The sequence below is a fragment of the Hyaena hyaena genome, unplaced genomic scaffold (assembly GCF_003009895.1).
Source record: "Hyaena hyaena isolate Hyena2069 unplaced genomic scaffold, ASM300989v1 scaffold_375, whole genome shotgun sequence".
Taxonomy (NCBI): domain Eukaryota; kingdom Metazoa; phylum Chordata; class Mammalia; order Carnivora; family Hyaenidae; genus Hyaena; species Hyaena hyaena.
This window is the reverse complement of record NW_024081006.1, coordinates 1,040,435-1,053,859: the sequence shown is the minus strand read 5'-3', so window position 1 is coordinate 1,053,859 and position 13,425 is coordinate 1,040,435. Positions and strand designations below refer to the sequence as shown.

General features: G+C 36.6%; 1 protein-coding gene across 6 annotated transcripts in view; it reads left to right on the top strand.

Annotated features, from left to right (window-relative positions):
- Positions 1-13,425, top strand: part of TBC1D5 (TBC1 domain family member 5) — a 540,103-nt gene that overhangs the window by 452,233 nt on the left and 74,445 nt on the right. For all 6 annotated transcript variants that reach the window (XM_039250589.1, XM_039250592.1, XM_039250590.1 and 3 more), the window contains one exon: positions 1,572-1,657. In XM_039250589.1, the coding sequence (XP_039106520.1) occupies positions 1,572-1,657 (86 nt within the window). The remainder of the gene's footprint in view (positions 1-1,571; positions 1,658-13,425) is intronic.

Genomic DNA, 13,425 nt, shown 5'->3' with positions numbered 1-13,425 from the left:
GGAAACCTGTGTAATTCCTAGAGAGAGAAAAGTTGCACTGTTAGACTTAATAGTATGGTAGTCATGGAAGCATCAGTCCTCTTCATCAAGGCAATTCAGATTTGATTATTGTAGAACTGTGTTGAATACCAAACCAGTGGAGTAGTAGCTGGAGCTAAATCAAGGGATTGTCATTTTTGTCAGATGATTAGGGCTGACTTGGAAGAGATATGAAAGGGTTGAGCTGTGTAAATACTCTCTTTTCAGCAGAAAAAGAAAAGGTCCATCATGGCCATTAAGATGCAGCTTGTTAGCTTGATGAATTTCAAACTATTTAACCTTAGCAATTATACACCCCTGCCTACATACAAGTATATCAGTGCCTTGGAATTATGGCTCTAAGGATTGATATCAAAGTATATTGGTAATTTTCTATTAAGATAAAATGAAGCCTTTCTGTGGCTAAGTAGATCTCTCAAAGGACAGGACATGCCCTGTTCAAAGTCCTACTCATTAACTTGAATTATAAGTTTAGGTGAACACTGGAACACATTTATTTATAAGTTTTATCAAACTTTTTAATGGAAAGTATGTAATTTAACATTTTAGAAGTGGTATTTGTTTTCATTATGATATTTAACATATTAACTGTTTTATAAACTAGAATTTATTTCATTTTTATTTGCCTGTGATGGACTTGATACATTTAAATAATAGACACATTAAATGATGGTAACATATTTAAATTGACAAACCCGACCTAATGATTTCAGGACTTTTTTTTTTTTTTTGCAATATTTATGAATAATATCAAATGCCAGAGAGGCCAGTGTATTGCTGCTGTTATGAAAATGTGCATTCGGTAGTTTGATTTTCCATTTTGATGGCACTCTGCTAATATTTCCACTCCTAGGGTAATTGTTAAACTCGTATATAAGAATAGATGACATAGAAATTTCTAACTTTAAAAGAATTGCTAAATTCTAAAATACCACATTTGTTTTTGGAGAAGAAAGACTCGGTGTGCCATCTAGTGGGCATATATGGCATTCTAGTTATCAAAAACTAAGCGATTTTTTACTCTTCCTCCAAAATGCAGCTTTCTTAACACTTTGTATCTCTCAGGCATTAGGCCTACATTGTTCTTGCTTTACATCTCATACAATTTTTTAGTTTTGTCATAATTTTATCTAATTGTATTTTGGAAAGTCATATTAAATGTGATCAAAATCATCAGAAATAAATCTACACTTATCTTGAGCACAGAGAAATGTATACAATCATTGAATCATATTGTCCACCTGAAAGTAATATAATACTGTACATTAAGGATACTTAAAAAGATCTAATGACAGGAATAAATTCTTGTGAACTTTGAGACGGGTAGAAATAAAACATAAAATAATTTCAGTGTTTAATCAGGACTAAGATCAGTTAAGGTAAACTTCAACAATGAAAGCAAAACGAAACACGCTAATGATTGAACTTGATTATCATATGTATTCCTTCTACAAAAACAATTGTCTTTGTTCTTTTATGTCTTAATGGGTAATTTAAATAGCTTTATACATTTACATTTCTTTTTTCTATAGAGAAATCCAAGACCAGTGACTTACCAATTCCATCCAAATTTAGACTATTACAAAGCACGGGGAGCAGATCTTATGAATAAAAGCCGGTAAGTCCCCTTTCTCTGATGAAAGTTACAAGCCACGAAGATATTCTCCGAGATCTTCAGGAATTTTTACACATATGCTGACAATAAATACAGAGATTGTAGCCTATCAGTGGTTAATGACATCTTTATTAAATAAATTATCTGAGTTTTTTTTTTTTTAAGGCATGAGAAAATGTATACATTGATGTCAGTGGTAAGAAGAAAAATAGAAGAGTATTTGTTATAATTTGCAGTAAGGCAACTTCATTTTTCTAACACTAATAAACCTGAATAAATTGCGCCTTTATCTCTTTCCAGATCTTTGCTGTTGATTGAAAAGAGGCAGTTCTATAATATATTTTTAAATTATTTCAGTAACAAAATTAAAATTGGGTTTCCCAACTGCCTTTAGAACTACACAATCTGCTTATAAATGCATCTTGTGTGTGCATTTGTGATTATAGACATAGAAATTTTAAGGGTCACTGTAGGAATTAAAAAACATTAAAATTCTACTTTTAAAAGAAATTAACATTGGCATAAAGGGTTGATGAACAGTTTTGTTCTTTCATAATACTGCACTCAGATGTCTCAAGAGTTAACTTGTCAAACCAGAACCATCTCAAATTAGAACGTAATTTCAAAGTTTACTCTGGAAGACTGAAATGTTAGTAATGATAAATGCTGCCAAGTTGTCCGAATTTTTTTCCATAAGCATCTTGCCTATGCACTAGCTTTTCTTCAGTAGGATTCCAGCAACCTAAATATACATTTATGGAGTACACACATAATGTGTTCTGCTCTTGCTGGGAGAGTTGAAAAGAAGACATAATTCCTGCCACATAGACACTCATAGTCTAAGGGGTGAGAAGAAGTTTATGAGAAACCAGCTACATTTAAACTTGTGTTTTGAGCCCTGTTTTAGTATTCTGTTATTTTTCAGGTACTCATCCTTGATTGAAATCTGTCTCCTACTCTGATGCACTGTGTAATTGTGACACTGGCTCTATAGCCCATGAGGCTCTTCTCTGAAGCTCTTTTCTGTTGGTTCATTTCATCTGATTCTTGTTTCACTAGTTAAAGGCTCTTCTGCATAGTCATTTGTTCATTTAATTTAACAATTTTTCTTGTGTGCCAGACTTGCGTTATTCTGGGCGTTGGAGATACACAGGGAACAAACCAGATAAAACCCCTGCCCTCAGGAATCTTCTAGTCTAGTCACTTGTATTTCTACTCTGTCATGTCAAGTATTTAGTTGTGTCTGTTTAAAAGGACCAGGTGTTTTAGGTACTTTGTTTATATAAGATCTTTCTAGCAAGAATCCCTTCTTCGGTCCCCTATTCTCCCGTACCCCAGCACTGCCAAATTAGTTTCCACACCACAGCGAAAGAACTCTCAGCTTCCAGAAGATTGCATTACACCCCAACATAAAGCCTCCAAAAGCCACCTCTTACTATTGATAATCCAGTCTTCTTCCTGCGCCCGTTTTCTATCTCTGTGACCGTTTGTCCTCTCACTCTCCCTTTGTCTTAACTCCCATGGTGGCACTTGCTCTGCACCTTTCCTTCTCTTTTCTTGCTTCTGCATGATTTAGGGCTCAGCCCAAAGGTCACCTCAGAGAGGCCTCTCGCACCACGCTGCATGATCCGGCCTCCTGTCTCTGCAACCCCATTGGCTCCCACCGTGCTTTCCCTTGCTCCTTGGACTCCAGCCACACCGACCTGATTGCCGTTCCTCAAGCAGACAAACATGTTCCCACTTCAGGAGCTTTGAGCTTGCTTCTCTCTATGTGTGGAGCTTTGAACTTGCTTTTCCCTATGTCTGGATTCTTAACTCAAGAATCCACATGGCATACTGGTCTTCACTCTGTTCAAATATCATCTCTTCAGAGAACCTCTTTTTGACTACCCTATTAAAATAATGGGCCCCTTTACTCTGTCTCTACATACTGTTTTTGTGTTTTATAGCATTCTTACTACCTGAAATGGTAAAAACCTTATTGGCTTGTTTTTTGTTTTTATTGTTTGTCTCTCGGACTGAAATGAACTTCACATTTTGCTTTATTAACTATTGTATCTCCAGCACCTAACATAGTGTCTAGAATATAGTAGGCACTCAGTGAAAGAATTTCAAACAGAAAATAAACATTTAAAAGGCTCTTCAACCTCCTAATTAATCAAAGACATGCCAGTTAGAACAACAATACAATATCATTTTCACCTTTCAAATTAGAAAATTGAAAAAATAGGGGCACCTGGGTGGCTCAGTGCGTTGAGCATCCCACTCAACTCTGTATTTTGGTTCAGGTCATGATCTCATGGTTCCTGCATTTGAGTCCCACATGGGCTCTGTGCTGACAATGGGGAGCCTGCTTTAGATTCTTTCTCTCTCCCTCTCTTTCTTTTCCTCCCCCTTTGCATGCATGTGCTAACTCTCTCTTAAAAAAAAAAAAAAGTAAACTTTAAAAATACATATAAATAAAAAATAAATGAGTCAGAGATGAATAAATCCCAGAGAGCTACTGTATAGTATAGTGCCCATAGGTTATAATCATAATAATACATTAATTAATATATATTAAAAGTTTGTTAAGAAAGTTGATCTTTAAGTGTTTTTATCACAAAAAATAATAAAGAGGGAGAGAGAAAACTTTTGGAAGTGATGGATATATTTATGGCATAAATCGTGATGATTTTACAGATGTTTACTTATCCCCAAACTTATCAAGTTGTACACAATAAATACGCACAGCTGTTAATATGTCAGTTATACCCCAATAAAGTGGTTTAAAATGAATGAATGAATGGGCAAGCTAGCACTGGTGAAGGTGCATGGATACCCTTGATACCTGATCATCTTGCCAGAGAATTCTTCCAATTCTGTACGTAGCCTTTATAACCACCATCTTATGCCCTGGAGGTTTGTTTCCCATGTCAGTATCACTACCTTATCCATCATCAAAAGCTTCTGTAGCTGTGATACCATTGGTAAAGTCTCCATTTCACTATTTAAGTCCTAAGATGCTCTTAGCTAGGTGGGCCCTTTAGCCATAATTAGCCTTGCAACTACTTTCTTAGCTGTTTAGAGGCTACTAAGGAGTTAATGCATTGGAAGTGTCACTGAGTAAGGAGACAGGGATGGGAATGATTCAGAGGGGTATATACTCAGGGGGAACCCCCAGCTGTGATCAATGGATAGATAATAGACAGGAAACAGGCAGACACCTGAAAAGCAGAGAACTAATACCTGCTACATCTATGGTAATGGACTTCTATTTGTGTTGCTTATCCAAATAAGGGATAAGGATGCAAAGATGACATGTGATTTCATGGATAAGAATATCTCTAGAAATCAAGAAGCCTGATTTCTCGTCTCTGCTTTACCATGGATTGCTATAATTAAGTCTTTAAAAGCAAGTGCCTAGGTATTTTAGTGGTAGATTTTCCATTACGTGTGTGCATAATATTCACTGTGCTCTGATTTTACTTACTTGCAAATTTCTTTTTAAAAATGGGAATTGACATTTTCTTATTCATTCAACTTTTAAGCTCGGAACGACAATTTAACACTCAAAGCTCGTTCCAATTTTGTCCTTAAATAACCAGAAATTGCTGCTATAAAAAAAATAAGTACATCTAATTTGTGACCAGTCTTCAGAAGAACCTATCAATCTATTTAGGAATCTGTAACCACTAAAATGTCCAAATGAGTAGTCGTGGAACAGAATTTCATAGTTTTTAAATACTGCAGTTGCTTATATTAAGAGTAGAATCACATACCTTTTTTATTCCAGAACGGTCATGGATTTTCTGTCTGAAAAGGACACAACACACTTTCTCAAAATGTGTGCTTCTTTCTGCTCTTCAGAGGCGATGGGGTAACGGCCCCAGAGCGGTCAGTAGTGCCTCCAGAGCACATGTCACTTTATCTAGTGGTGCCTGATTACACGTTCCACAACTCGAGGTCTTTTGCCTAAGCAATCTCATATCAAAATTTTAGAGATGGAAAATACCAAGCTTAGTTCATGATCTCTCCACTCATCAGATCAGCAAGAACATTCTCTGTGCTAATTATGGACCCCTATCAGAGCTTAAACAACTTAATTCATATCAGTGATCAAAGATTCCAGAATTATAATTCTGGTAGACGGACTCTCTGCAGAAGGCCCCTTGTCAGAAACCCTACATGAGATCTCAGAGGAAGCCAGGCTCCAGGGAAAGAAGATTCTAATAAGGAGAGTGCCCTGAGCTGTTAAGATGCGTCCTACATTCCTTAGCTGGGCTCCACGTGACTAAAGAGTGACGGCATCCAGTCCATTTTTACCCCAGGAATGCCTGGTGACTAATAATTCCGCATCTCTCCTCGGGATCAGGATCTGCCTCAGCTTAGAAGGGCTCCTCTCCAGACATTCACTAGAATGTCCAGAGAAAGTGCAGGGTTCCAGGAAGCACAAGGATCCTTCTAAAACTCCTATATTAGAATATGATGAGCTACGTGAGAGCAGCTACCACATCTGTCTCATTCATTGGTGCTGTTTCAATACCTGCCACAAAGAACGAATTCAAGTGTTAGTGAAATGAGTGGGTGCTTTTTAGCTTCATTTGTGGAATAACTCATACTGATGTCACAATCCACATCTTAGAATCCTCATATTCCTAGCACAGTACTTGGTACTATTTATAGTGGCTAATAAATATTTTAGTTTAATGGTTGGGTAAATAAATACTGTTTTGAATACCTAAAAGACATTACAAGATTCTCCTCAACAATTTCTATTTTATATGGTCAACAAAATTTTTTAAAATAGGCTTTATTGTATTTACTTACATAATGACTACTCTTGCTCAGAATTATTTTATTGCTAAAATATGGTAAAGAAATAATTGCTAACAATATTCTTCAAGCCATGAAGCCAAGAAGTGCATGGATATCAGTATTAGTAGTCAATTGGCTAATAAGATGTCAGAGAACCCTGATTTCTATATAAATGTTACTTTGTGATATTTGTGTGCACTAAGTTTGTGCTTATAAGCACATCCAGGTCTGAAGTGCTTTTTCTGTTGTATCAAAGAGAGTTGTTAATATGCAACCAATTGAGATAAATTGGTAACACTGTCTCATATCTAATCCAGAATAAATAGATCTTTCTCCTTTTTTATTTATTTTTTATTTTTTTAATGTGTGAGTCTTTTTTTAAATATATATTTTTTTGCATTTATTTATTTTTGAGAGACAGAGACAGAGCATGAGCAGGGGAAGGGCAGAGAGAGAAGGAGACACAGAATCCAAAGCAGGTTCCAGGCTCTGAGCAAGTGTTCAGCATAGAGCCCAATGCGGGGCTCGAACCCACAAACTGTGAGATCATGACCTGAGCTGAAGTCGGACACCCAACCAACTGAGCCACCCAGACGCCCCTCTTTCTCCTTTTTTTAAAATTTATGCGTAATTTGTCAGTGCTCCGTCTGATGAGTTTTGACAGTTGTGTATACCCATCCAAAACAATATATCTGGCAGGAACGTTTCTTTCGGCTGAGAGTTCCCTCATACCCCTTTATAGTCAGCTGCAACCACTCATCCCAAGGCAAACGCTTTCTGATTTCTGTCACAATATATACTGGTTTTGCCTTTTCATGAACTTCACATAAATAGAACCACGCAGTGTACACTCTAGCTTTTTTCATTCAGCATGATGTCTTTGCAGTGCATCTGTATTCCATGTATCCATACTTCCTTCCTTTGGACTGTTGAGTCGTATCCCATTATATGAACATACCACAAGTTGCTTATTCTCTCGCTGATAGATATGGGGTTACTTCTAGACTTGGAGTATTATGAATAAGGCTGCTGAGAACATTACTTTACAGGTGTTTTGATGCTGTTGTTTGTTGTGGTTATTGTTGTTTGTAGATGTGTGGTTTTCTTTCTCTTAGGTAAACACAAATTAAATTGCTCTATAGGATAGATGGATGCTTAGCTTTATAAGAAACCACCAACCTATTTTAAAGGTAACTATATCTTTTTCTACTCCCATCAGGAATAAAAGGGGTTTCTTTCCAATTGCTTGCATCCTTGTACATCCTTGCCAACATTTGCTATTGTCAGTCTTTTTTATTTTATTCATTCCAGTTGGTATGAGTATGGTATCTCTTTTGGCTTCATTTGCATTTTTCTGATGATTAATCATGCTCAACATCATTTCATAACATATCACAGATTTGTATATCTTCTTTTATAGTGTTGTTTCAGGTTTTTTACCTGGTTTTAGTGGGTTATTTTTTTTTTTTAATTTTAGAAATCCCTTATATTTTTTGGATAGGAGTCTTTATCAGATATATGTATTACCAGTATTACTCCCTAGTGTACGGCTTATCTATTCATTTTCTTCATGATGTCTTTAGATGATCAGAAAATTTTTATTTCAGTGAAATTTCTTCCTACAGTATCTTCTTTTATGACTAGTGACTAGTGCATTTTGTTTCCTATCTAAGAAATCTTTGCCTCCTTTTGGTCTCCATTTTTGATGGTCCCAGACCACCCTCAGCTTAGTGACTCACTAGACTTACAGCACTCTGGAAACTTCCACTCATGAGTGCCGTATATTATGACAAAAGGATACAGATTGAAATCAGGAAAGGAAAAAGTTTGGAGTCTAGGAGGAGAAACTAGGTACAAGGTTCCAATTGTCCAGTCTCAGTGGAGTGCTTAAATCTCGCAGTGGCAACACATGGTACATGCTGCCACCTAGGGAGGCTCACCCGGGCTTGCTGTCCCACAAAGCTTTTTCATTAGGGCTCTATCGTGTAGGCATGAGGCAATGGTGTGACTAACTGTGTGATACAGAAACCTCAATATTTATTTCTATAGCTAAGTCTTGGGGAGTTTGTCTAATGATTTTATACACTGCAATCAGTACATACTTATTATTTTTATGTTAATTTAACAATTATTATGAATTGTGTTCAGACCTAATTAGGTAATCCCCATAGTCTAGCTTATATCCAAGCATGCATTAGACTGGCCTTTGTATCCCTAAAAGCACATATCCTTCTACTTCACATCACATTAACAAAAATGTATCTGCCACATGCAAAATAATCATAGCCTTATAGCTGAAAGGAACACATTTCACTTGAAAGTCAGTCTCCTAAGGAATAAGTAATAGCAAACTAACTTTTATCATTCTGTTTTAATAAAGAGCTATCAAATCTAGAGTTCTTCGAGATGTGGAGATAGTTTGTTTTCTAAGACAATAGAACTTCCCAGTATGACAAACAAATTTAGAGTTACATATAGATGTCTTTCACTGAACCAAATTTGCTACTCTCAACTTGAAAGATAAAGAAGTAAGAAAAGTAGAAACTAATTCATTTTATATAATTTGAAGTCTTCAACTCACAGAATTTGTGAACAAAGTACAGCATAAATGTCAGCTCAGGTGTTAGAATCATCTTGAAAAGTACTGTGTTGCGACCCTGACAGCTGTTTTGAATTTCTAAATAAGATATTGATGTCTGTAAGCATGAAAGAAATAAATATGAGCCATAATCCATTGGGGGTAGGTCAGTAATGTAGATTTCTAGACAAATAGCAGAGACGGAAAGAGAATATTGTTTCTATCTAAAAACCAAAGTCATGTGTTCATATTTACTTTTTTCAACTATGCTTTGCACTTAAAATAATTTTAAAATAAGTTCTGTGTTTTTAGGGTGGAAAAAAGGTAGAGTGAGGTGAGAAAATGATAGAAAAGGAGATGAAACAGGGCAGGGGATGAATAGCATTCTTGAAAGGACTGTGAACATGGAGGAGGAAGGAGGGGCAAAAAGAACAGAATAGAAACAGAAGGTAGAGATAAGGAAGCAAGGCAAACAGATAGGCCCTTAAGTTTGGAGATGGGGTTTGGTCAGCATTTCTCCAGGGCCTTGACTAGTATACAGGCCTCTCATTTGGTCTTGTCTTTTCAACAGTATGATGCATGTGATGGCAGAAGCCATTTGACACTGCAGGTTATAAACCCCTAGAGCTGGCAAGGGCCTTTCATTTAACCCCATGTCTCACCCAGGCCAGGACTAGGACACCAACGTGTCTGAAGGTGATTTTCCAGTCTCTTACACGGTTCTAGAATTGGAACACTTATTATTTTAAATAGAGCCCATTAAATCATTAGAAAGAATTTCCTATATTACAGCTTTTGAACTGTTTTCTATAACTTTTGTAACACATTTCATTTTTTAAAGCCATGCCAAAAAGGACTGCTTTCCCCCATGACAGCCCTCATGATATTAGGAGACTCGCTCCGCAGCTTTTTAACAGTCCTCTTGTAGCGTAATTTTCATACCTCCCCACTATTACATTCCATTTTGTAAAAACACAACTCAGTTCTGCCAGATATTAATGCCTCACCAAAAGCTGCCCGCCATAGCTGTACAGTTAGCTTCTGCCATGTAGGCACTCACCTAGTATTTATAGTCACATATTTATATTACTATCAAAGATAATATATATTTACTGTATAGACATACCATATTTATTTTTGAAGGACAATTTCACAGGGTACAGAATTCTAGGTTGGCAGGGTTTTTCTCTCTCAATATTTTAAATACTCGCTCCATTCTCTTCTTGCATGCATGGTTTCCAACAAGTTGGTTATCTTTGCTCTTGCATAGGTAAGGCATTCGTTCTTTTGGTTTCTTTCAGGATTTATTTCTTTGTGATTTTCTGTAGTTTAAAAATTACATGCCTAGGTGGAGTTCTTTTGGCATTTACCCTACCAAGTGTTTTCAAAGCTTCCTGGGTCTGTGGTTTGGTGTATGACATGGATTTGGGCGAAATTCTCAGTTGTTACTGTTTCAAATATTTCTTCTGTTTCTTTCTTTCTGTCTTCTCCTCTGGTAGTCTCATTATGCACATATCATACCCTTCATAGTTGTCCCACAGTTGAATATTCTCTTCTGTTATTTTTTTTTCTGTCATTTTTGTGTTTGCTTTTCAGTTTCAGGAATTTCTTTTAAAACCTCCTCAGCCTCAGAAATGTGTTTAGTCTCTTGCCTTGGCTGTGCGTAGACTACTAATAAGCCTATCAAAACATTATTAATTTCTGTCCTAGGGGTTTTTTTTGTATCTTCATTCTTTCTTTCTTTTTTTCTTTCTTAGAACTTTCTTTTCTCTGCTTATATTTCCCATCTGTTCTTGCATGCTGCCCACCTTACCCATTAGAGCCCTTAGCATTTTAAGTGTAGTTTGAAGTTCCCAGTCCAGTGATTCCAACAGATAGAGCAGGCTATATCTCAGTCTGATTCTGATCCTTGCTCTGTCTCTTCAAACTGTGTTTTTTTTTTTTTTTCAGTAAGTCATATAATTTTTTTGTGATAGTTGGATATATGTAGTGCATAAAAGGATCTGCTGTAAATGGACTTACAGTAACGTGGCGATAAGGTGTGGGAGGAGAAGAACCATTCTATAGCCCTGTGAGTAGAGGTGTCAGTCTTTTTCTGCGCCTTTGCCTTCAGAGTGTGAACTTCGCACATGCCTCTCATCCACCTCCCCAACTTAAGCGAGGCAGGGTGACTAGAGGCTTTGGGGTTGGGTATTTTCCTTCCTCCAGATCAGTTAGGGTCTGATAAAACCTCAGCAGGTTAGACTTGGGTTGAATAGTTTCTCCTGAGGGCAGAATTTGTTAGGAAAAACACAATGCTTAGATGTATTTCAAAATGGCTCCCTTCCATTCCACCTGTTGGATGCACAATTTTTCTCCCATCTTTACCATGAGAACCTGGTAGAACTGCAGGAGATAAAACTCAGGAGTGTGGGCTCCCCACTGCATGACTGGGTCCCCTCAGAGTTTTTATCTGTCAGATTGGTTCCCACTCAGCCCCTAGTAAGATTTGTCAATTGTACTTCATATTTCCCTACTGCTTCCTGTGGGTTTCTGCTCTGGTAAGTCATGATTCTCTGTGGTCACCTGTCAGTCTGTCTAATTTGAGGACAGCAGTTTGCCCTATGGATCTAAGAAAAATTTATTGATTTTTTTCAATTTATTCAACTTTTTCTGGTTGTTAGGACAAAGTGGAAACTTCCAAGCTTCTTACATGCCAGATTGGAAACCAAAAGTTCACTCATTTAGGATTCATGCAAGCTAAGAATCTTAACTTTTCTTCAGCAGTGTCCCCGTGGGCTCATATTAGCCTTGTAGACCAAATTAAAACACTAATGTTTGGGAGTTGTTATTGTTGTTGTTTTTTAATGTGAACTCGTGTTAACCCATACGTCTCTCTTCTCTGTGGAATGTGCAGTTGTAAAAAGGTTTAACCTAAGTGCTTAAGGTTCTATTTATATTTGTTAAATTTTATCTGTTTTTCATTTCTCATGCTAGCCTGTTGAGAGTATTTTATATTTTGATTCTTTTGTCTAATAGATTAGGTGTCTCTGTAAGCCTTTAGTCTCAAATGCAGTAAGCATCTGTTCTCCTTCAAGTCACAAATTTGTAGAACTTTCTATCTAAAAGGGACCCAAAATATCAACAATCCAGGCCCTTTGTCTTAAAGATAAGGAAACTTCAGTCCAGAGAGCAGGCTACATAACTCTCCCCAATCAGGCAGTTCATTGATGGAAGGAAGATTATGACCTTAAAAAAAAGGGCTGGTGAGCAGGTCTGTGAACCAAGTCTGAGACACATGTCATCACCAGCAGTCTTTGGTGGGTGCTCGAACATTCAACAGTAAACTTGAGGGACAGTTCTCCAACTGTAACTGAGGATGCATTATCTTCCAGCTGTCTGCTGGCACTGACACACCTTGATAAGTCTTATAGACATTAACACCTCAAATAAGAAGTCAAGTTGCCTTAGAATGACTTGTTTTTAGTGAACTATCCTGGCTACTTGTAATAAACTACAACCATTTCCAAGTAATTAGTTTAAAAAAATGTTTAATAAGCCAGTCCATTTTCCAGTTCATGGTCTTTACAATCCATCTGAAAAATTAGAACAGTTCTCCCACTTTCAGTCTTCTGATATTTCTATTTCTTTTCAGTACAACAAATTGGGTATCATATTTAAACACCAACAAACCCAACCATCTGAAACTTTAAAATATACCTACATTACAGTTGAGCCAATGGACTATTTAGAAAATGTGTGGGAAAAACTTTGATGGTATGGCTATAATCAAATATATATCTTTAATGCTTTTATTGGGAAAGAGGGAAATGAACAAGGGAATGGATGGATGGATGGATGAATGAATGAATGAATGAATGAACGAACGAACGAACAAACCAAGCATTCAAACTCTGGGAACACAAGAAAGGAAATAATAAGAAATATAAGAACTAGCGTATAGAGAAAGTTAATTACAATTAAATGGAAAACTCTTTCTCTGACAAAAATATAAATAAGCATGCAATAAAATTTTATTGTAAAAGGAGTTAAGTAAGCAAATATACCTAATATCAGACCTAAAAGTAAATACATAGATAGAAAGGAAGAAAGCCTGAGGTGGTATCAAAGTTTAGATAACAGCAAAGGAAAATCTCCATGGTTGTGGAGAATTTTTATAAATGTGATCATGTGATAATGTTTTGGCTTTTTTTTTTTTTTTAAGCTTTAGAAAAGTTTTAGAAGTTGAATGAAAACAGCTGATAACTCTGGCCGTTAAGAAGATATTGGAAACACTAGAAGTTCTCAGTAAAATGTGGGTTAGAAAGTCAGGCTATAAGAGATCAAGTGGGTAGGAAGAGGCAGCAAGAGTCACCCTGTTTTAGAAAGTGAACCAAAGGCACCCAGCAGTGAAGCC